The sequence below is a fragment of the Leguminivora glycinivorella genome, chromosome Z, assembly GCF_023078275.1.
Source record: "Leguminivora glycinivorella isolate SPB_JAAS2020 chromosome Z, LegGlyc_1.1, whole genome shotgun sequence".
Classification (NCBI taxonomy): Eukaryota; Metazoa; Arthropoda; class Insecta; order Lepidoptera; family Tortricidae; genus Leguminivora; species Leguminivora glycinivorella.
This window is the reverse complement of record NC_062998.1, coordinates 38,961,007-38,986,162: the sequence shown is the minus strand read 5'-3', so window position 1 is coordinate 38,986,162 and position 25,156 is coordinate 38,961,007. Positions and strand designations below refer to the sequence as shown.

The 25,156-nt window shown below is 39.6% G+C and overlaps 1 protein-coding gene across 1 annotated transcript; it reads right to left on the bottom strand.

Annotated features, from left to right (window-relative positions):
* Nucleotides 1-1,629: 1,629 nt before the first annotated feature.
* Nucleotides 1,630-21,066, bottom strand: LOC125240627 (amyloid beta A4 precursor protein-binding family B member 1-interacting protein). The gene is made up of 13 exons (XM_048148605.1): nucleotides 20,849-21,066; nucleotides 13,736-13,925; nucleotides 13,163-13,290; nucleotides 12,779-12,868; nucleotides 12,463-12,697; nucleotides 11,398-11,547; nucleotides 10,779-10,970; nucleotides 10,328-10,575; nucleotides 9,702-9,794; nucleotides 9,119-9,237; nucleotides 7,306-7,397; nucleotides 5,646-5,825; nucleotides 1,630-5,538 (listed from the first exon to the last, which is right to left on the bottom strand). The coding sequence occupies exons 1-13, from the start codon at nucleotides 20,999-21,001 to the stop codon at nucleotides 4,340-4,342; spliced, it is 3,069 nt and encodes a 1,022-aa protein (XP_048004562.1). The 5' UTR covers nucleotides 21,002-21,066; the 3' UTR covers nucleotides 1,630-4,339.
* Between the last annotated feature and the right edge of the window lie 4,090 nt (nucleotides 21,067-25,156).

Here is a 25,156-nt window from a genome sequence, read left to right as displayed (position 1 = left end):
GACTCGGTGGAAAAGGGCACAAGTCACCAAGTTCACTTCGGACTTATGACCTTTTTCACAGAGTCAATTTGAGTTATACCCTTTTTCACTAGGACCACAGATTTGCACTTGTGGATAAAATACAACTTTGTTTTTGAAGATAATCAAGAAAGCCTTTACCGTCGCAAACTAGCACACTAAGGGCCACTTGCACCAACGAAAATGGTGGGTTAACCCTACCAGTTTTAACACTATATCAGTAATTCCCGAAAAGTTGTACATTTGGATCACGTACAATACAAACTACCTAGGACATTTTGGGAAACCTATTGGATCTTGCTCAGCATCATGGACTCTGACAGCCTACCAATTTTTATCAAAATCAAAGACGTGATCCAAATGTACAAACTTTTCGGGAATTGCTCATATAGTAAAACAGTTTTATTGTGCCAATAAAACACATATCCAATTTGAAAGTTCGTTATATTTGAAAAAATATACAAAGAACTAATATTATAATGAATTTGTTCTGTACAATTTTAACTTAGATATCCATGAATACTAATAAATGCGTTACATATATAATTGTAATATAACTAAATCGTACCGAATACATAATTTTATAGTCTGTTCAAAAAGTAGAAACCCGTAATTATCTAATATTTATATTTAAATGCTTACCATAGGACACATCCATTAGTAGGTACAATATCAACTGTTAAGTTAAAAAAATTATTAGTGACGGTTGCCCTATGTTAAAAGATCAATGGTAATAATTAAGCACTGTATAACTAATTGTATAAATGGTTTCTTGTTAAGTAACCGGTTATTGATAGAATAATACACATATTAAGGGCTGGTTGCACTAAACCATCTCTAGGTACTTAAAATCACAAAAACTACGGCTCTAACGAATGTTGATACCTATCTAATTTTCTATCGAGCTACGTTAATCAGTCCGTCGACAGTTGTGGTCAGTGCAACCGGGCCTAAGTCAGGGCCACGTTTTTTTACCCAATAGGTAATAATACAGAAGGTACTGTGGACTCACTGGAGTTGACATACGCGCTATTTAGCTTTAATGTGCCCCATAGTTGCCTATTTTAATCTGAATTCCATTAAGGGTGACAGACACGGCATCAACTATTGGCTGGCCTGTTATACACTAAGACGTTTACCTTAATAGGTACCTCTATGCCAACATTGGACGCAAGTTTATTGTCAAAATCGGATCAATTGTGCTTTCAGTCTTAGTAACCCGATTTGAATCTGGATGGATTCTCGTTGCCTATTTTATACGTACGGTGATTACTAAACGACGCTACATGTAGATAAGTATTATTAATTATGTCAAACTATTCATTCGTTTAAGGACATGTATAGATACAATCGTATAATTTTAGAGATGATAAAACGTGGAGTTTATAAAGTGAAGACAATAATGGTCCCAAAGCCTCATTGCCAATCATGGATCTGGCAATGAAGAATTGAGACATTTTGAAACTAAGTTTCACGAGGGAGATTTTTTTTTTTAATATTGGGGACACCTTACACAGATCAACTTAGCCCCCAAACTAAGCAAAGCTTGTACTATGGGTGCTAAGCGACGATATACATACTTAAATAGATAAATACATACTTTTATACATAGAAAACATCCATGACTCAGGAACAAATATCTGTGCTCATCACACAAATAAATGCCCTTACCGGGATTCGAACCCAGGACCGCGGCTCAGCAGGCAGGGTCACTACCGACTGAGCCAGACCGGTTGTAATAATTAGATAAAGAACTAGGTACCTATAATGTTGAAAAGATAAGCTCTAGACTAGAACTAGCAAAATTCGTACATATATTTAGAGTATCGATAATTTCGTAATCGAAGTAAAATTCACCCGAGGTTATGTACCTATACATGTATATTTTTGTACTTCCAGTTCCAGTCTAGCCTGAGAAAATTCATCGCTTAACTTCCTTAGAATTATATAAATCGTATCAATAACGTAAATTAAAACAGTGTGTTACCGTGGAATGAAATCTCTTAAATTTTGCACAAGTAGCATTCACTTCAGTTTAGTTTGTTTAACGGGGTACTTATACAATTCAATACCAGAAACTAAGCCAGACACAAAAAATAAATCACAGCCCGAACATAATAAATAAGTAACGCATTATGCCAACACTGAGATCTTCATGATATTGGAGTTATTTTTATTTTTACATCTTGTCCTTTTGACGTGTAGGATTTGTTTCCGCATACGTCATACGAGTAAACGTGTATAAAATAAGGCGGTAGGTACGTGACTTTTGCCAACTACGGTAGGGACGTATAAATAATCGTATGAACGTATAGATTAGTCCTTATAAATTATATTATTTATTTTATTCAGCGAAATAAACATGAATCACCTTGCCAAAAAAACGCAAAATATGTTTAAATTATGGCACTAAATTAGGAATTATTAACTAAATAGTTAGGTATCTATATTTTATTTGCCGTCTAATGTCAAGGTCATACATAGAATCTCTTCAAATTTAATACCTACCCTTAAAATGTTTTCCGATTCTTTGTTTTAATCTAGGTACAATACTCAAAAGTAAGTTATCAAAAGAGTAAGTAGGAAATAATTATTCTCAAGTGTTTAATTGATGTTTTTTTATAAATTAACCGGTTGACGTTCTCGGATCAAACCAAAATGAAAGAATAGATTGTTTTCCTTCATGTTCTTATAAGTGGAATGGTAGATTTCCTTAATTAATGCTGCCACAATTCAACTACAACACAAACTATTAACTGCTTTCTGCCGGCGTATTATATGCTTCCAATTTTATCACTTATCTATGTGGATAAAGTATCCGTCACGCTTTGGCAAGTATGTCAGTGTGAGAGTGACAGACGTCTTATCCACGTGGATAAGTGAAAAAGTTCGAAGCGTGATACGCCGGCTGGTTTGCATAAAATAGAACATTTAAAAGGAATAACTACAAGACATTGTGATTGAGTAGGTAAACCTATTATTTACTCTGTTAGATTAAGTTTTGTAAGCATAACTAATAAAATAAAAATCACGACTCCGGTCCTATAGGAGCTGCCGATAGTTCGGAGTTCAATTTTAACATTGCAGGATATTTAGCGTAAATTAACATAGCAAATTCAAATTACCTAACACATTCTTCCGAATAAATACAAATTGTACCAGCAATTTGAGTCGAGTACACTTATAAGTGCACCTGTCTTTGAATACGATTGTACCGTATCTATCAGGAGTTTCTTTACCTCCTACACTTGCCGGCTGTGTCTTTTAACATTTGTAAAATGACGCCTTTCATTCAAATATAACATTATTAACATACATTATTTCCTGACTTGACGTGAATCTGCTAAGATTTTCAAACGATCTTATATTTTCACTAGGAACACAAAGTAAAAATTGACACAAAACTCCGACTCGTGCCCTGAACCATTTTGTCCGTCCACTTGTAACCAACTGTCTTACATAAATTAAACTGTCATGTTATTAAATTTTTAAATAAATAAATAAAATGTTTTAAAAATACTTAGATATTATTTTGAGCTTAAAACTATCTATATTAGGTAGCTCATTTTAAAAACAGTTTTATTACAAGTAGACTTGCAAATAACCTACAATACATTATACCTTCTCAAAATAGCACCGCCTTTCAAATTACGATAAATTATTTATTATATTTTTCGAAATAATAACATTTTAATATCGAAATTGGTCTTCACTTTTCTTGTCAGAACTTGTTCTGGAAAATTACCTAGTTACATTACTTTTAGCAGATAGAATAATAAGCTTCTACTAGCACACTTATTTAGTTAAGACCACATTTGTCTCGTCTTACATTAGTTGTTTAAATTTCACGCTATCACTAAACGCGCTTAACATACCTTGCAAACGATTTATTGGACACGACATGTGCTCGCACAGTTTGGTACTAACAGTAATATCGGTTCCTTATCTACTTGAAATATGATCATAATAAAATTTGTTACTATAATAGGCATACGTACACTCGTCGGTGACTTACTTAATTACTCCTAAACACCCAGAGCCACACTACATTTAGTAGTCAGTAGTGTAAATGTTACAATTTTAACTATTCAATAAAAAACAGAAAAACTAAAGCATTGACCTGAACGTCTGAAATGTTCGCCCATACGTTATACACTATATAAAAACGACATCACGCACGGCCTTCACCGTCAGCTGTACTAGCGGAACCGTTGAAGCTATCACAGTAGTGTCGAGTAGTGATATGATCGTGCGCGTCATCGGCGTCGGCGGCGGGCGGCCGGCCCGTCCACAGCCAGCAGCACGCGCGCCACAGCAGGTTTCAAGCGGAGGGGTGCACGGCGGAGGGCAGCGGGTGCGAGGAGAGGTGCGTGGAGTCGCTGCGGCGCGGCGGCGCGGGCGGCGGCCGCTTCTTGATGGGCCTGGGCTCCTCGCGCCGCGGCGCCGAGCTCGCCTCGCGCCCGTACACGTTCTCGTAGAACGGGTCCTCCACCGTGCTCCCGTAATGCTCCTGCACCCACATCGATACGCTCGTCTCTTTGTAGTCTTCCGACAGGGGATATTCTCGGAAGCCCAGTACTTCGTGAGGTGTCGTCGCGGGTTCCAACTTACACTTTTGAGCGACCTGCCATTTTTTTCTCATTACGCGTTGCAGATCTTTAAGGAATTCTTTGGGCGGGTTGCTGTTGGAATCTGCTAACTTCTTAGGAGACGACAGTCGCGTGCTTTCGTTGCGTTTCGGAGGGGGCGGCTTGCGCGGCGACGGTGGCGGTGCGTCTTTCAAGTTGAACGTGATTTTCTTGTTCTTTTTCGCGGAGTCGGTGGTGCACGTCGGCAAATCGTCGGAGAAATTCACTTTCTTCATTGAGCCCGTGCGTTCCTTCGTCGGCTCCGCTAGAATTTTCTTCTGAATGGAGGGACTGCCGTTACTCAACTTCTTGTTTTGAAGTTCAGCTAGACATGCACCGTACGCGACGTTCTGTTGTCCGTAGATGCTCTTATCGGAATGCAGGGAGGATGTGCGCGACGTGCCGGAGCTGACGCTGTCTAGGGAGGGCTGCCGCGGGAACGAGCGGCTCAGGTCGGAGTTCCGGGAGTTGGCTCGCGACAGGCCCGCCCGGCCGGTCTGCTCGATCTGATGCGAAGTCAGCTGGTTGACGATGTCGTGCACGCGGCCCGGCTGAGTGTCTATGGTGTGCTCGGGCGGCGGCGGAGGTAGGCTGAGCTGCGAGCCGGAGAGGTCCTCCACGGGGTCGGGCGGCGGCGGGGGCGGCGGCAGCGAGTCCAGGCTGAGCGTGGAGCTGAACATGGCGTCAGGCTCGAGCGCGGGCGGCGGGGGCAGGTCGTCGGCGGCCGGCTTGTACAGGCCGGCGTATCCGTATAGCGAGGAGCCGGCGTCGGCGGCCGGCGCGGCGTCCCGAGGGATGCTCTCGTAGATGCCGTAACCCGGGGACGCTGGCTCGTCCCGAGCCGGGCTGTTCATCAGTGTCGCTCTGCCATAAATTGCACTCTCTGAGGAATCTGTAAACATGAATAAAGCTCGTATACACGTCCTCTTGAATAGACTTTATATGTAGAGGTAAAATGTATACTATTGAGTGGTAATTGGTAATGATGGGAAGACGTACTCATGTGGTGGCGGCGCTTGAGCGTGGAGTCGTCGCGCGCGGCGCGGGGCGTGCGCGTGAGCGTGCCGCCGTCGCCGCCCCCCGCCTCGGCCGCCTCCGTCTCCGCCATCTCCTTCAGCTGCCGCGTCATCCACGTCAGCGGGATGTTCGGCTTCATCGATGGCTTGCGCTTTATCGTTCCTGGGATCAGAGGTAAACCAGCGTTCAAACCCATACGGTACATTTTACCAAATCAGATATCAGATACTCAAGCGACACGTCAAACTCTGACAAAATCATAAAGACATCAAAGCACCTACATATTTTCTGTACTCAGTTAAATTAAAAACTGCACGGCGTTCTCAATATTCAATCGCATGGTTCGAAATGTAATATTATTTTTTCGAAATATAAAATTTATTGTATAATTATAGGTTTACATATGTGTGATATTTTAGTAGGTAGCTCGGTAGGTAGTTTCACTATAATTTGCCTGTCAGGCGTACAATATTTGTTTAAGGTACAGCGGGGCAAATCTCGACTGGGGGCAATTGTAACTAATCCATTTTTTTCCATTTTTCCATTATTACACCATTATGATGTTGAGTTCTATGTCAAAAGTGTTTCAACTTCCCTCGGTATCCCCAACTACTTATGCTATAGCTTTGAAATTTGGAATACTTATGAACATCGTTAACCTCTACAAATTGAAAGTATTATTTTTTTAAATTTATTAATATTAATTACAGGTCATGGCCAAAACGAAAGGAGGGCAAACTGTAAATTTCAAGTTACTAGGTCAAGTGGGGTATCGTTAGAAAGAGCTCAAACTGTACATATCAAAACTATTATGATTTTTTTGTTGTGGAAAAAAATTGTTTTTTGAAGGAAAATGTAAAAAAATACCGTTCCCTTATCTCCGAAGTTTACCAACATAAATTTATGAAATTTTTACCATATAATGAATATTACAGGAAAAATAAAATCGTACACGTATCTATCGTATCGTTTTTTTTTTACAACAATACAATACAAATCCACTTTATTGCACAACCTCAGAAATGTACATAGGAACACACACATTACAATAAATTTTATTACAGAGGTAAACAACAGGTTTTTTTACTTAGGTTTACTACGATTTGATTCCTACTATTCCTAGCAAACCATTTCATAACACTGTTTAACGCTAAGTCTAGTCAGTCTTGATAGGTATCTCTATCACTCTCTGTAACTAGGATAGATGTATCTAATATCAACAGCAAAGAGAATATGTAATATAATAACTACTTATTTATGTACTATCTACTCTGTACAAGCCATTGCAAAATTAGCTCATAAGGATACCTTTACCGTCGGCAAAAATGTCAAAGTATAGGGGCATTTTCAGAATTCGGGACCCAAAATTTGCGTAAGTCGTTAACAAAAATTAACTAGCTGTCAGTTATATGACGACAATAAAGCATGAAATTTCAATAAAAATATTGTTTGTGTTAATTATATAAACTTTAAGCGATAATCTACATTCAGAACGTGAAAAAAGTTAAGTTTTAGACAGATTTTATGCTTAATTGTCGTCACAAAACTGACAGCGAGCTAATTTTTGTTAAATTTCGCTAACTTTGGGTCCCAAATTTTGAAAATGCCCATAGGTAAGGATGAAAGCAGCAGGAAGACTCACCCATAGGGAACTCGCAGTCGAAGGCGCTCTCGGAGGCCGTGCCGCCGTCGGACAGGCAGCCGCTCGAGCTGGAGGACGAGGCGCGCGAGTGCCTGCCACAACAACACTCGCTCTTATTCACACTCTCAATCAAGCGCGGATCCAGCTTCGTGCCCAGGGGGGGGGGTCACGTGGTAAAGGCCCGGGGCCCCAGGGGGGGGGGGGAATCACGTGGTCTATTTGTATGGCCAACTTAGGCTCCAGGCTCTTAGGCTCCTGGATCCGCGCATGCTCTCAATTAAGGCCCACAGGGTTAGTGCCCTGTCAACTGTCAAATTCCATATAAAATAGTGGATTAACCCTCCATTTCTGTTGGTGCAAGTGGCCCTAAGAGGTCTGTTTTCAGCGTTATTTAGGCCCACTTGCACCAACCACTTAACTTAGGGTTAGTGGGCTGTCATCTGTCAAATTCTATATAAAATGGTGGGTTAACCCTTTGGCGCAAGTGGCCCTTAGCAGCATAGTTACGGTTATTGTAGCTGCGTCAATTCATAAAGATTCAATAACCTTAATATCGAAGGAGGAAAATGAGGATTATACATTTGTATGCAATGACGATTTCGCATGGATCATCATAATTTAGGTATACTGTTGGGCAAAAACCGATTTTCAATTTTCGAGTAAGTAATTCGGTTTTTCTTTCAGATATCTACGCGAGCCAGACATTGAAAATCTAATTTAAACTTTCACGATTTTTGGTAATTCCCAAAATTAAACATTCCTTTTTTAGGGTTACATAGTCAACTAGGAGCCCTAGTTTCGCCATGTCTGTCTGTCCGTCCGTCCGCGGATAATCTCAGTGACCGTTAGTACTAGAAAGCTGAAATTTGGTGCCAATATGTAAGTAAGGTACAGCGGGGCAAATCTCGACTGGGGGGCAAATGTAACTGGTCCATTTTTTCCATGTTTTACAATGTTTGCATTATTAAATAGAGTGTCCTAGGATTAGTTGTTTGTTCCTGAGTCATGGATGTTTTCTATGTATGTAAGTATTTATATATTATATATATCGTTGTCTGAGTACCCACAACACAGGCCTTCTTGAGCTTACCGTGGGCCTCAGTCAATCTGTGCAAGAATGTCCAATAATATTTATTTATTTATTAGTTACAATTGCTCCCCCCCCCGCTGTACCCCCCCAGTCGAGATTTGCCCCACTGTACCTGATATCAATCACGCCGACAAAGTGCAAAAATAATAAAAAGTGGAAAAAAATCTTTTGTTAGTGTAACACACACGTAAACGTTTTTTTCTTTCATTTCAACCCAAACATATATTGTTGGGGTTTACATAATATTTTTTTGATATTGTTAATATTTTCGCAAATAGTCGCTCCAAAAATTTTAAATTACAAAATTAGTTCAGTAAACTCGTTTACTAAGAGAGTTGGCCATTAATAAAATTACAAGGATAGCGGAGCGGAGACAGTAATGAAGGAAGTTTGGCTTCATCTCGGCCGCCTACATATATGGCGCAATTTCATTAGTCGATAGGGACCGCATGCGGGGTACGAGAGAATTCTGGAACGCGTGCCTTAGAACCCGTATTCGGGGAAATGTTTTCATTAGTCGATAGAGTCCGCATTCGGGGTGCGAGAGATTTCTGGAAGCCGTGCCACAGGGCCCGCATTCGGGGAAATTAAATAGTAATAATAACTTTCATTAGTTGTTATCTCGCCTGCGGGGAGTCCCCGTATGCTGCGTACCGAATGAGTTAACGACTAGTGAAATTGCGCCATTTTACGTAAGTCTGTATAGTCTACTGGCACACGCACCTGCCACTGCTGATGTCGGAGTTGGCGACGCTGGCGTTGCTCGAGATGCTGCAGGCCTGTGCGGGGCTGCTGGCGCCCGCCGCCGCCGCGCCGCCCGTCTTCGTGGGGATCGACGTTATCTGCGGACACCTCTACGTCAGCATACCGTCCAGGTCCACCGACTAGCGACTGGACGGTAACTATCATACTGACCATTTGCTAACCGGTCACAGTTATGCCGTTCTCAAGAACATACTCTCGTTTTTATGAGGAACGTTCTAGCGTAGTAAAATGAAAACGTTCTCAAGAACAGCACAACTATAGAGCCAGTTGAACTCGCTGCGTGCAGTGAGATGGTTTTGTTATTATGGGAGTCGAGACTGAATTACACACGTGAAATATACGACGCGCATCGATTATTAGCTAGTTCGAGCGTTTATGAATTATGCCGAAAGTAATTAGTCCCACCCCTAACTTAATAGTAACTTTTAATTTGAGGTGATAATATATATATGTATGAACTAAGTGCATTGGCATGCATGTGATCGGGACATAGAGCATGGAAGTAATGTTCTGTGTTTGGTGTAGAATGAGAGCATCTCACCGAGCAGGAGCGCGCGTGCGCGAGGTGGTCGAGGTCCTCCTGCGTGAGCTCCTCCACCAGCGAGCGGTGGTTCTCCAGCAGCTGCCTGCCGTGCTGCGGACCACACACCAAAGGTCATGAGCATGACTTCATCACTGCCGCTCAACGAATGGCTAAACATAATTATAATGATGGCTACAGTTTTGGTAACCCTCATTATAATATTTTCCGCACTTGTATAGTAATGTACTATTGTTTCAATCGTGCATTGTAGACCCAGTAGTACGGCAAGATTATTGAACTTGATAATATTTTGCAACTGTGCGCAATTGACAACAACTAATTACGGTGATTACATTCGCTGCAGACATTTTTTGAATTGTTAAGAATCATTGTATTCACGTAACAACAACAACAATAATAATCTTTACCGGGGCTACAATCGCATTGCCAAAATAAACTAACCAAAACATCTTTGACAGACTTTAATATACACAGGACAGGAGTTCTGAAACATTTCACAGCAGCCAACAATTTAGCGATATCCTACCACGGGCCATGTGCCTAAATATCATATGAATATCTACATTGGAAACAAATAGACATCTCTATTTCTATCAATTTAAGAGTAATGTTGCGTAACTCACCTTGGCTATCCGCATGGCGGTGACCCATCGCTCCAGCGTCCGCTGGTCGTCCGCGCACAGGAACTTAATAAACTTAACACTCTTTGGTTGTTGTAGCCTCGGGTGCTTGATGGCGAAACAGTAGTCGGTCGGCGACTTGTACTTCTTCTTCCAATTCAATCCTAAGTAAACTTCGTTCGTGTCGAAAGTCGCTAAGCAGACTAGCTCCTTCAGCGTCTTCACTTTATCCTTCGGCGAATAGTAGAGACCTATTTGAGGGACAAATCATAATGTAATGGCATACAAAACATTGCATCGGCGTTACTTATATATGTATTCGCAGTGGCATAAAAATCGCAGAGCATTTAATTACTAAGTGTGGCCACACATAAAACCAGTTGATCCCTCAATGTTTAGTTTTTCATTTGTTTGTAACGACAGTGAGGGGACAACGGATATCAGGAAGGTTTACCGGAAGGTCTGAGGACGAAGTGGTACTTCTTCCAGCCCTTCTTGGCATCGCTCTTGAGGTAGAGCGGGCCCTCCATGGGGGGCACGGGGTGGCCCGACACGGAGGGCGCCGTGCTGCTCGCCGCGCCGCTCTGCCCGAAGAATTCTTCCAAGATCACTTGTCGCGAATGCTCATCGTGCTCGCTTGACCAGCCTACGACACATAGATAATCAATACCTACCATCAGGCAATCATTGTTTTTTTACACGCAATACAGTGACCGTACCTACTTATAGATTGCATGTGAATATAAGTACCTATTCTGAATGTCATGTAATTAATTGATTGCTATGTCCTTATCCATTTCCATGAGAGGCTGTATTTTTTATCATAACAACTGTAATATTTAATACCATGGTTGCAATAAAATATATTATTACTAGCTTTCGCCCGCGGCTTCGCTCGCATTAGAAAGAGACAAATAGTAGCCTAATATGTCACTCTCCATCTTTTCGACTATCTCCACTTATAAAAAATCACGCCAATTCGTCGCTCCGTTTTGCCGTAAAGGACGGACAAACAAACAGACACACACACTTTCCCATTTATAATATTAGTATGGATTATTGAGTAAGCTTACCTCTGTCATCCTCCGATAAAAGGAACTTCTCCGGAGTTTGAAACAATGATATTTTGTCTGGCCTCTCGGCGAATAATATTTTATTTTTCGACTCTCTTGTCCATAACATTAAATTATCCACTAACATCTCGTGGTCTTCATACACACGCTCTGCAAAAAGGTAAAAATTGAATTAAAATATGATTATTTTTTATAAATGTTTCGCAACTGAGATAAGATAATAATCTTGTATTTATGTATGTACTGTATAACATCGACCCAACGCATGAAATGGATAAGTATAATTAGCAAACAAAGCATAAAGTCCACTCCCGAATATTAACCCCAGTATGACACATATTGATACTGACAGAAACTGAGGGCCAATTTTTGAATTTCTACTTCGCAGTCTTCGCACACCCACGTCTTAGTTTCTCGAAAACGGCGTAATTTAGTTTTCCCCTCACTAGCTCGGAAACACGTGTTTTGTCCTTTAATACCAGCGGGTAAAAACGCATTTTATCCACTAGTGGGTAAAGTAATTTGACCTTGAATAAAGTCAAATTAACTGCCTTAAAATTGATAAAAGTAGGTGAATCTAGTAATAAAGAATTTGCCACCTGTGGAACTACTGGAAGCAGTGATAAACGCATTTTTTGCGTTGTACTTTCCTCGCTATATATAGTGAGGGGAAAAGTTTTGTGTTACACTCGGGTGCAAATGTATTTTACTTCTCGTGTGTTAAAAAACTCGCAAGTTCAGGATTCTTTTCTCGAATCACTCGCTTCGCTCGTGGTTCAACTACAGAATCCTTTCACTTGCTCGTTTTTCAATTCCACACTCGGCGTTAAAATACAACTTTGCCCCCTTGTATAACAAATAACTATTTTTAGCACCACTAGAAATAGGGGATCTAGTGCTATGGTATTTATATGATCACTTATTATTTATTTAAATTGAAAAAAAAGTTAATTGAGATGTTACTGAAAGAAATATACAAAACGTAGCGGTCGAATTCCAATAATCGGTAGTGAGTGATGCATTGTGTAGAGTAGAGTAGAGATATGGTGCGGTAAGCGGACTGACCCATGTGCAGGTCGGGCAGCTGCTCGACCACGGCCCACTTGGGCTCCATGCAGACGTGGTTCTTGTCGGCCAGCAGGCGCGCCACGTAGCCGCAGCTCATCTTCTCGTCCACCAGCAGGCTCTTCGACGACCCGTCCGTAGAGAACGCCTTGATGAACAGCTTCTTGATGTTCGCCTCGCGCATGCGCTCCAACGCCAGCTTTATCTTATCCGCCTTCTGTTGGAAACTTGCGTTCTGAAATCATTTATAATGTGGATCGACTGAGTTCTTCTTCTGACTCTTAAATAGCATGGTTATTAAATGACCGACGTTTACCTTTTGATCTTGATGTAAATTGAGTTTCATCGCTTTACATTTTGCACTGGCACTACTCGACGCCGAGGATTCGCTCGACAGCATTGAAACCTGTAAAACGTACAATTGTAGCCAAGGCAATACAACATTGGCAAAAATGTTTTCATACTTTAAATCGTTGGTTGATATTAAAAATGTTACAGAATACGTAGTAGGCACTATATGTAGGTACTGATTAAGTATTAGTCAGTTGATTAATGTTAACAAGAGCGGATCCAGCATTGGAGTCAGTGGGGGAGGGGTCACATTGTATTTTGTACAAGAAGGTCACTTGAACAAATTATGGACCAGAGCTCCAGGGGATCTGCCATAGAAGGCATAGGATGGATGAAGAATGTTATTTACAGTATCACTAAAGGCGGAGTCATTGTCGGGCGAGTCGGTCCGGGGCACGGCGGCGCCGTCGCAGGCGTCCTTGCACTCCGGCCGGCGCGTGCAGCCCGGCCCCTCGCCCTTGCTGCTCGACGAGTACCCTGGACACGCAGACACGTATTCGTTACTTTAAAAAGTAACTACATAATTAAGTAACCTAAATTATTAAGGGCGATATGATCTGCGAAAGCTTACATAATTTTAACCCATAATAGGCCACCCGTTAATAAGCAGCATAAGCAGGTCGCTTGTTCTACCCATCTCGGATATTTTTTGCATTTGTCATCATATGTTCAAGATATCATACACGCTGAATCTACTGATACTCAATTTACCCATATCCGAGAGTGCGAAAGTCGATTTCCAAACGACATTCGGACCAATGGCCTACTACTACTAACTAGTTACATCTTATTTTAACAGACGTTGCATAAGTTTGATTAGAAGCCAAGCAATGCAGGATTTTGCAATTTGAAGGGCTCGGAAGTAAGAAGAAACCATAATGTCCAGTCCACCTTTGTACAGACAGATAGCAATTGATGTTACCTGAAGAGACCCTCGATATCTCCTCGTCGTACTCGGAGTCGAGCGCGCAGAGCTCGCCCAGGATGGCGTCGAGGTCCGCGTCGTGCGTCTCCTCGAGGTTGGCCATCGAGAACCGGTAGGTGTCGATGCGCGGCGCCACGATCTCAAGCGGCCTCAGCGCGCTCTCGCCATCGCTACACGCATTTAGACCCTGAAACAGACATTTTTTTGTTAAACGTATGTGTCACGTGCGTTCAGCATTCAAGAGTTGAGAGTCGAAAGATTAAAAAAAAACTTATCATGCGTAGGAACTACAGACTACAAAGAGGATGAAGTGGTAGGAACCGTAGTAGTAGATGTGGTTTGGTCAGTAAAGAAACATCGTCATCAAAACGTTTTGTACAAGAACAAGTTATATGTATGAATTTTCTGTAAGTATCTAAGACAGTATTATATAATCAATCCTCTTCATTGAACATCCCAGTCAAGTCAACATCTGTGCCCCTATACAGAGAGACGGTTATCTTTCAGCGACGATGAATGGTGTCTATTAGACTACACGTTGTTGATAACAGGTACGGGCCCTACCGAGACGATTAGGCATTCCGACGGGCACCTATAATGAGCCCCAGGAAACTAATTGTAAGCTATAAATGCGCCCAGAGTGTACAACGATTGAATACTAACTAGGGGCTCCTTATCGTTTAAGAATCAATTATTCGTGTAGCTTCACTTACACATACTTGTATTCGCTTAAACAGTACAAAGTTACAGCTACATTCCTGTAAGTATTACGTTACGAATTCATAAACCTAGGTACCTATAATATTGTCGTCGGTTACCGCGATAGTTACTCATGAAATAAAACTGTTTCCATAGTTTTATTTCACGAGTAACTATCGCGGAATAAATCGCGTATATAATGAATTTACAATTCATCCCGACGTTTCGAACACTTTACAGCGTTCGTGGTCATCGGGTGACATTATACGCGATTTAATCCGTTTCCGTTGTTTTATTTCTAGGTACCTATAATTAGGTAGTGAATTAGTGGTTGCATGTTTTGCAACTCCTATCGACTCTTTCATTAAATTTGTAGTCAAATTCGAATCTCTCAAAGCCCTACTTTACCTCTATTTGAGGGACAAAAGTATCAAGTTGTTAAGTACCTACCTAGTACCCACGAAAAAGTACAATCACTAGCATAAATAAGTGATGATTTCTGCCGGTGACTGTACAACATAAATGCAGTGGAAGGAGTCGTTGGAAGTGAGGCTAATATTTTCCATAGCACTACAGAAAATTGTTCTCTGGCCTAAAAACAGGTCGTTTTGCTTGACCCACTTCGAGCTTAGAGGAAGAGGAAGCTTAGATTGTGCATCAATCGCCGCTCATATACATATAATGTATCCTCAATATCCTGGTGTGTAAGGTTTCTCCAAATATTTCCCCGCGTACCTCTAATAATTTTTGCAGATAGCTACAAGCCACTTGACTAAAGTAACATCGCTGTTTTAACAGAGTTAAGTTTTGGTCATTGGCCACCTATCGCGAACGTACTTCATGCCGGGGTTTCCTTAAACAGCCCACAAAACAGCTGTGTCAGCCCTGAAATCCCATCGGGAGTATTTGCGGTGCTCTGCCGCAATTATCTGGCTGGATAGAGTGGTCATGATACACCACACCACCTTGAGAATCCCAGCTAACGTATCAAGGACTATTGAATGCGCAAGTAATGTGTTCGTCTGTTTGATGGATTTTGTACGGGTAAAGCCACTGTAAACCTTGACAACTCATCATTAAAGAAAAATATAATTATTTAGACGTTGGTAATCTAACCAACCAAAACTACAGCATGATGCCAGTGATGCATGCAGTTTCTTATAAGATACTAAAAATGTTTGCAAGATTAGGAAGAAATGAACGTAGAACATTATTTTGCCTTCTCTATGGAACTCCACGTTCAATACGTGTAAATGTATGTAAATACTAAATTTAATAATAGATTTGCAATTTTCACGTTTAAATTTTAATTGTAATTTAATTTGTATTCTCTGACATTCATACTCAACTGCCTGTTTTTGTGTATGCCATACTATTAAATAAATAGGGAGAGTAATCGAACTATTACAATACAATATAGTATTTTAAAAAGGAACAACGTGAAATTAATCATTTTAATCAAATTAAAAACATACATGAAACTGCCGTAGTCAATTAAGTGGGTATTTTTGTAAATTAATTAATTAAATGCTCAAAATGTGAACCCTCTTGTCTTACGCAAATGAATGTTTTCCTACATGGATTGGTACAAATGGACCATTAGATTTCTTCTTTTGGGGATACGTGAAAGATTTTATGCTATGGGCGGTTCTCAGGGATGACGTTCGGTGCCTGATTTCGGTGCTGATTTTTATTTACTACTTTATTGATATGTCAGTTAATTTACTAAAATCTAGCCTAAATATAAAAAATATTGGTGGTGGAGGCCTCCATTAGAACCTTATAGTTTGTAAGAAATCTGACATTTTAAAATCACCGAAATTATGTATGGGCACTGTAATCAATTTACCCCACCGAATTCAATTTTTTACACATTATTCCACATTTCAACTTAATATATACCTTATTATTCAGTTTATTGATATTTTTCATTTTAATTCGATGACAGGTCATGTAAAAAGCTCATAATCGCGCAATTTCACTAAATTTAACATGGTAATATGCTAGTCATTATCGAGTAGTGAATTTTGTACCCATAGTATGCTTTAATTTGCTTAGAAACATAGTTCTATGTTTTTACAAAGTATATCCTACTATTTAAGTATAAAATGTTAGAAAATAATGGACAATAAACCAATTTACAACGTGGAAATCGAAGTCGGTGATCACTTTTTTTGATATCGGTGGTCAAAAAATCCACCGAAACCACGGAAATCAACTCCACTGAGATCAAATTTTATAGCTTTTTGGGAGATAACTGCAATAGCATGCATGATACAGAGGAGATGTCATAATGACGTAATAACATACTTTCAAGGATTTATTAGTACCTTACATAACGACAAATGCACCTAAACTGTGGGAGTAAATTGAACCACCGAATGTTAAAAAACATGGGACCAAACCCAGCGAACGACTGATAAACCTTTAAAAAGTCCCTTTTATAAAACGGTACTTCATCTCCACTACACTGAATGGTTAAAACATAGCTAAAACATACTTTATTATTGCCTTTGTGTCCCTGATCTACTAATTTGTAAGAGTACTGTCATGTTTAAAAAATTACACCGAAATCAGTCACTAGCCCGGGACACATGGTAAATTTGTCTTTACTCGATGAGTTTAGCTAACATATTATTTTTATATAGAAAATATGATAGCTTAACTAATACCTTATACGTGAATATCTATAACAACTGCGATCAACAACTCCATCTTGAGTTATAATTTTTTGTTTTGCAACTTCTGGGTGCGGGACACGCCCACCGACGGTTATTTTTCGCATTTAATATTTTATTACTTATATTATACAAATAATAAATAAATAATGTTATAGTGTACCAAATAGAACAGAGGCTACAGATTATGCCTGATTTAATTCAGATTTTTAGAACAGTCCGTTCTGACGTTTTTTGCCCCGGACACGTAAAAACGCGCCTCCTGAGAAATGCCCCTATACAAAAAGCGATACGAGAACGTGGGCGACTTGCAAATAGAATTGATCCATATCACATCGAGTGTTCACCATAAAACGATAAGAAAATCGACAGCGGACTCGTTAAAATTGGCGATTTACGTAAGACAAGAGGGATCACATTTTGAGCATTTAATTAATTAATTTACAAAAATACCCACTTAATTGACTGTTTCATGTATGTTTTTAATTTGATTAAAATGATTAATTTCACGTTGTTCCTTTCTTTTAAAATACTATGTTACTCGTATCCGGCATCGTAAAAGTAGGGTGATTTTTTTTGACATTTAAGTCGGTTCGATTCCCAGACGAAGCAAGTAATTTTTAGAAAATCTATGAATGCAGAATTACTAACTATTAAAAATAACATAAAGTCTTTTTCAGCAAAATACACTATCTACGATATTTAAGGTACTGTAAGAGGTTTCGCATTCAGAATGAAACCTTTTACAGCAGTCATGGTCGCTGACTGGCAGTCCCTGATTTAAAATTGGAACAGTATAAGAACGTCAAGGAAAACAGACACTTCAATGGGGCATTCATATAGAAGCAGCGATTGAGAGTGAACGGTTGTACTTAGCTCCTAAAATATAAAAAAATATTGATTCAAAGCGTTGTTTAAATGTTTGGATGCTCTCCACTGATAGGCCGACTCTCTTACATGGTGGAGGCACTAACGTCTGAAAGTTTCCCCTAGTTTCGGTTTCAGAGTTTTCAGACAACGAACCCCGACCTCACAGCGCGAGGAAGCGCATGCCAAGCGATAAGCCAAACGCGCTTTAAGAAGAAAGAAAACAAAGTGACCATCGTCGCCAATACGAAGAGCTATTCCGGGTGATATACTTCTTATTATTTAATACTCATTATCACCCATTCCGTAGTTAAAATATAGCTGTGCAGAATTGACGTAAAAATGGAATGCGAGACATTCAACAGAGCAACGGGCGATCAAGATTGTGTTGTTCAAGAAACTCTACGACTCCTCTTCGGTGACCATGGGCGTCGACGCAAATTGCGTGAACATCAGCTCCATCATACCTATATACTTAATCATACACATATGCAGTAAATCTTCCTAGATATGTTGGTTACATTAGATAGGCAATGTAAATTTAGTTTCAATCTTTTAATTATACATTATATTGTAGAACTTAGGGAATAATCGTGATTAGTGAACTAAAAAGTACATTATTTCAAAGGAAAAACGACTTGTGACAGAAAATGTCATTTGCCTATCCCTAATGTTAAAAAGGATAATTATTTGTAAATAACCACATAGAACTAATTATTTTGGCGCAATATATAACATGTAGAATACTATACATATTATTTATGCAATGTTTATATTAGAATAAAAACTATTTGATAGGCTTATTTATTCCATAATGTTTTCCTATAGCTACCAATAAGGTTAAGTTATATGAAAATATGTAAACTGTGGAATAAAACACACCCCAAACTGTAAATATTTAATAAATAGATATAATTGTTTAAAGTTATAGAGTAATACGTCACAACACCCTTATAATTTCCTGACTACAAAGAACAATGTTCATACACATTTCTTTTACATGTATCAAGACAAGGCCAACTAGATGACCAGTTGATCCAGCTGTTCACGGTGTGGCGAGATGGCTGGCGGTCATATGCAACCCCCACTTCGTCGTCATCACCAACGTGCAGCGCACTGCAGCTGCAGCAATCTTCATGAGCCGTTCGGGCTCCACTTCACTTCGCAACCGGCGCGGCGGGAAGATTGGCGGCCATGAGAAGTCCCCACTTCAACGCCACCGCCAACAAGAATCGGCATCTTCAAAATTTATTATGTTTTTTCATGTGAAATAAACGTTTTGCCTTGTTTTTTTACTTGAAGTTAGGTGAATTTGCTAACAGCTGTCATGTCAATGTCATCTAGTCATGGCCACAGACAATTAGCTGTCAGAAAGTTCAAAATAAAAGGGTTTAGTCGATGGGCAGGGGTTAGGTTTTTGCCATTGGTTTTCCTAACCATAGTCCATATCTGACTAATTTGCGAGGACCTTGGCTATAGTCCAACTATCCAAATTATGGCGGTCTCAACCGTGGACTAGGCAACCACGCAAAGAGCGTTAGATGTTGGCTACCTTGAATGAGGCTGTCACTATTGGGTGTTAGGAGATTTTTTTTTTTTTTTTTTTTTGTGTGTAGGGGGGCCTGGCTTAGGTAGGGCCAACCGGTAGTTAGGGTAGAATAGGATAGGATAGGGTGTAGTATTGTGAACAATGGCTGCTTCTAACATAAGGGGGAGGGATATGTAAGAGGTTTCGCATTCAGAATGAAACCTTTTACAGCAGTCATGGTCGCTGACTGGCAGTCCCTGATTTAAAATTGGAACAGTATAAGAACGTCAAGGAAAACAGACACTTCAATGGGGCATTCATATAGAAGCAGCGATTGAGAGTGAACGGTTGTACTTAGCTCCTAAAATATAAAAAAATATTGATTCAAAGCGTTGTTTAAATGTTTGGATGCTCTCCACTGATAGGCCGACTCTCTTACAGTACTCCCCCTTCATGTCCCATATGTTTGGGACGCCCTGTATAGTATTGTATCTAATATCCACCCCATAGGTCGTAGGTAATTGTTTGTATGTCTGTCTGTCTACCCATGGGTCGTAGGTAATTGTTTTTATATCTGTCTTGTAAACACACTAGGATGGATTTGTATTTAAATACCTATTAATTCAATGCTTGTAATTCTGATTAGCTTTCCCTCGAGACTTCGCCTGTGCGGCGCCTATAGTTAAGTCGGTATTCTACAGCTGTGCTACAAAAGTACCTAGTTTCGCAGATAACAAGAATAGTCTTCCTAGCCTAGCTACACTGTAGGAATTACGACCGGTCGATTTTGCATGTCGATCATGGGCATTGAGTTTGAGACTATCATAGTTATACTAATCATGTTTTTAATCGTAACCTTTTGTAGGTACCTACTTTCAATAAAATAGTGAAGTTCAGCCCTTCAAACATGATACTGCCGATTTTTAGACCAACTATAGGTAATTTAGTAAAAATAAAATAATAACAATAGAATAATTATGTATTTTAAGTACAAGTCAGTCAAGTCTCTATCAGAAATGGAGAACAAACAATTAGCGGTCTCGGGTCGGCCTACAGTGGCCACTGCGCTGAGCATGTGTGGTGGCTGGGCTGGCGGTCGACGCTCCGGCCCTGCCACCCTCCGCCTCCTCTTGCGATCTTCTTCCACGCAGATTGCGGCACGCGTTATTATTCTAATCTTAATTTACCACGACATCTTGCTCTGGTGAGCACACGTCTCAGCTTGCCTGCTTGCCATTTGCTGCCTTAATCCCCCATCTGTAATTCCGCTTCCATTGGATCCGTCAGCATGCAACAGCATCGTAAACAGTAGAATAGTGTGTACTAAATAATACTCACCGTCGAGGACATCTCAGGAAAGCTTATAGTTGGTCTGTTTTCAGTATGAGCGTTTTTGGATCTGCCACTGGCCAGCCGAAAGCTTCTGTTAAGAGTACACAAGAGACCCCCACGATGCCATTTGTTCGGCTCGTTCACTTGAACATCCATCATTCCGCTTACATTGCAACTCGTGACTCATAAACCAGAACTTCACATTTTATCGGCTAAGTATGCCAATACGCCGGCACGCCGCAGCACTTTAAAACTTATTCAAAACAGTTCATTGTTGTTAAAATATTAAATATTTATTATTATTGTTAGTGTTTGGAACTTATGAAATTTCAAAAAGAAAAGATGCAACACGGCAGGAAGTGTTAAAAGGAGTATTGTTCGAGTGAGTGGCATAGGAGTCTGCGCGCGACCTAATACCGACACAGTTATTCATACACTGCTGACCTCGCCCATTCACTGAGATAATATCCAATCTTAACACATTAATACTTGATTACGACTTAATATTATTCATTAGTTAAGTGTAAGACAAAGAAATTTAACATTGTCCACTAACTAAACGCGCACAACGTACGCAATCTTAAACACAACTAGAGTTTTGACACATTATGGACCGCGAGCGCCCGCCAAGCAGCGAGCAAGCTACAGCGCAGGGGAAGGGAGACCAGTATAAGCACTGCGTAATGTGCACGTGTGCGGGGCGCGCGGAGTGTTTGTGTGCGTGAGTTCCCCCGGCTGAAGCTCACATGGCACCCGGCGCTTCCCTATCCCTACTGTCGCGTCGGGCGCACCCACACTCCCCAAAACGCACGCACACAAAACCAATGACCGAGACGAGTTCTAGGCATTATGTCACGATTATCAGTATTATCACCGTACGTTACCAATCTCACTCACACATAGCCAACCCACACAACTGATGGGGTGAAAACAGAAATCAAGCCCTTACAATCATTTTCCTTCGTACGTAGTAAAAAAACTCAAATAGCTCTCTCAAACTTAAACTTTTCACCTCATCTGTTCTTACGATTCTTACTTAATTTTTTATCAAATATGTACATAATATGTAGACTAGATAGTAGATTAAGTCTTTCCTATTAGATTAGGTAACTTATAATGGCTGTGATGGTGATAAGAAAGTTTCATTTTATATTTGGATAAAATTAAACTTTTTTATTTTATGCAATTTTTGAGTAGATATACCTATGTATAGTTTCCTATTGTTGCAAGGTGAATGCAAAATGCATTCAAATTTTATTTTGCACCACTGTTGTTGAGAGAATCTACCTACCTACTTGCAGGCTAATATTTTAACTTAATTTTGGGTGAATCAAACTGTGATTTTTGTACCGTTTTTGGAGTGGAAAATATAATTACATATATATATATATATATATATATATATATATATATATATATATATATATATATATATATATATATATATATATATATTAGGGTGGAGCGAATTTAAAAATTTTGAAAATATGCAATTCTATTAATTTTATGTAAATTCCGAGAAAAATAATTAAAAAAATCTAGCTATATACTTTTGGCCCTCTACTATTGATTTAATAAAAACTTTTTTTTGTATAATATCATTATTTTTTTGTATAATTTAATATTTTTTAATTTTACACATTTGTTTAACATTTATATATTAAACACCACCTTTGGTATCGGAAATGATTTCAATTTCACTTTAATTTTTTTACTTTTGAACATTTTTTTTCTGAGACCTAAATTTACTGTAAACTTGGAATTTTCCAAAAAATCCTAGTTCTATATAACTAGTGCTTAAAAAAATATTCTAAGCATGTGACAGAAAAGCTATCAATCGAAATAAACTCATAGCACATTGAACAAATTTTTCTACTCGTCGACTGTAGTAGTAATCTGTCAATTAGGATAGGACACCACAGACTATTTCAGTGTTGGATTCACTCATTATAGTTGACTTTAAGTTAACTCTAATAATTTCAAAAATAGAACATCATACAATTTCTATACTAATTTGCGATTCCTGGCAAATTTTTCTGCATCTGAAATACATTTTTTTTTATTTGTCGCGTTATCGGCCAATCAGAGACGGTTATTACAAACAATTGGTTGCTAGGTAATTCGATGTTGATACAAAGGTGAACGACGCTATTAATATTAATTTTAACTTGCATGAATGATGATATTTCCGTTAGAAGAAACTGTTATTTCAAGAGGAACTACGCTCCAAAACGTCATTCATCTATCACATCAGCGGACGTGTCATCACCGTTCATGGCAAATTTTCGAACTGTTAGCGGTCTACAACCACCAACATTACGCTGCACTTAGCCAACAGTAGATACAAGTTACTGGAACTCTTACGTCGCCAAGTCTACTCATAGATTAAGGACACTCAAATTGTTCTTTCTGCTACCTCCCGTGTTCGTCGTCTGCCAAGAACAAGAAGAAATACACCGGGTCCTGAAAGAATGACATGAAACGAAACTATCAACAGAAAAATAACCCTGCAGTATCCCAACAATGCTCAGCAGAGCAGCGGAACCCTCTTCGCAGATATTATATACCCTGTCTCTTCATATCACCAAGAATGGCGTGAGGCTGCATAGCCGGTCGAAGAAAGTAGTACTGTTAATAAATACTTAAAATAAAATAAAAATTAAAAAAACTAGACTAAAATCGTGTTATATTGCCTCAGTTTTATCTTACAGCGAAAGCAGTTATTAGAGTGAAAATATTGTCTGAATTTTCAGTGTAATTTATTTAGTTATATGTATAGTTAAGTGTTGTGGCAATCGACAAGTATTTACTACACTCAGGGAGACTACTTGGAAGAATTACGAGAAAGAGGGATAATATGGGTTCGTCGGAGTTACAGAAAACTCAAACTACAATGGCTTCGGATACAAACAATCAATCTTAACTTCAAAAACCGGGAAACAGTTTAACCGCAGTCGCCATCCCTTCGTATATATTTACACACATATCTATCCATCTTCTCTACACTGGGCACGATGCTAGTATTCGGTCTGGTTCTTCTACTCCCGTCGATCCCCATCCTGACTGCAAACGCCCCACACTCCCCACCCGTATTATTGGCTCACCGGTGTCTCGGGCAGGAGGGTCAGCCGGACATGCCAGAGCGGCAGACGACGGGCGGAATACACGAGTAGGCCCGAAGGCGCGTCCTGAATCGGTACAGGCTCGCCAGGAGGGAGGTTGTTAGCACACCCAGCATACGCCTCTGACCGGCGGCCTGTATCGTGCCCGTACGTGCATTTGAGCAAGCTCGAGGAGCCTCCCGTCCCTCCCTCTCTGTTAGGACCAGCGCCTCTGCGTCCCTGCAGCAGTAACTGCTGGCTGGTGTAGTCACAGTACAGTACAGTACATGAATGATGATATTTCCGTCCATTGATGATGAAGATGATGACTCGTAGAAAAAGTATTGTATACAATAGTGATATAACTAAGCTTTTCACTCTACATTATTATGGTTAAATTCACTTAATAACAGGTTTTTAAATATCATACATTAATAATAAAAAATAATAATTGATATCAGAAATATTTAATTTATTTGTTAATTTTACCTTATTTTTTTTGTTTTTACGGCTGGTAAATGGCTAAAAGTAGTAAGTACATACCTAATTTTAAATTTGATACCGGAAATATAATCTACAATTTTTTCCGCAACTTGCGATACCTATTCCGTTATGAATTTCGAATTTTTATTTTTCTCCATACAAGCACGCTCCACCCTAATATATTATGTATGTATATAATTATATAAATAAATAAATATTGGGGGACACCTTACACAGATCAACCTAGCCCCAAACTAAGCAAAGCTTGTATACTATGGGTGCTAGGCGACGATATACATACATATTTACTTATATAGATAAATACATACTTATATACATAGAAAACATTCATGACTCAGGAACAAATATCTGTGCTCATCACACAAATAAATGCCCTTACCGGGATTCGAACCCAGGACCGCGGCTTAGCAGGCAGCGTCACTAACAACTACGCCAGACCGGTGATCCACCTTTTGTTTTGTTTTTTCCGAAATCCATCCATCGATTTTGTTACGCAATTAAAACTTTTACCAGTTTCCTAAATAACATTTGTACTTGTACATGCATAAGTGTGCCAAAAATTTGATTTGTGTTCAACCAAAAATCGGTTTTTGTTCGTCTATCGATTTGAATTTATTTTAATGTCTAGTGGGTTTACCTTTGTCTACTAAATTTTATTAATCTCAGCTTCCGGACGGATCGTATAAGCATAAGGCATTAAGATAGGAGG

Bases quoted from the DNA above. Each gene is read 5' to 3' on its own strand.
- LOC125240627 (XM_048148605.1), bottom strand. From the start codon at position 21,001: ATGATGGATGTTCAAGTGAACGAGCCGAACAAATGGCATCGTGGGGGT. The intron at 12,869-13,162 runs GTAAATAACATT...TACGTTTTACAG, and splicing joins ACTCCGCCTTTAGTGATACT to GTTTCAATGCTGTCGAGCGA. The intron at 12,698-12,778 runs GTAAACGTCGGT...AAATGATTTCAG, and splicing joins ATTTACATCAAGATCAAAAG to AACGCAAGTTTCCAACAGAA.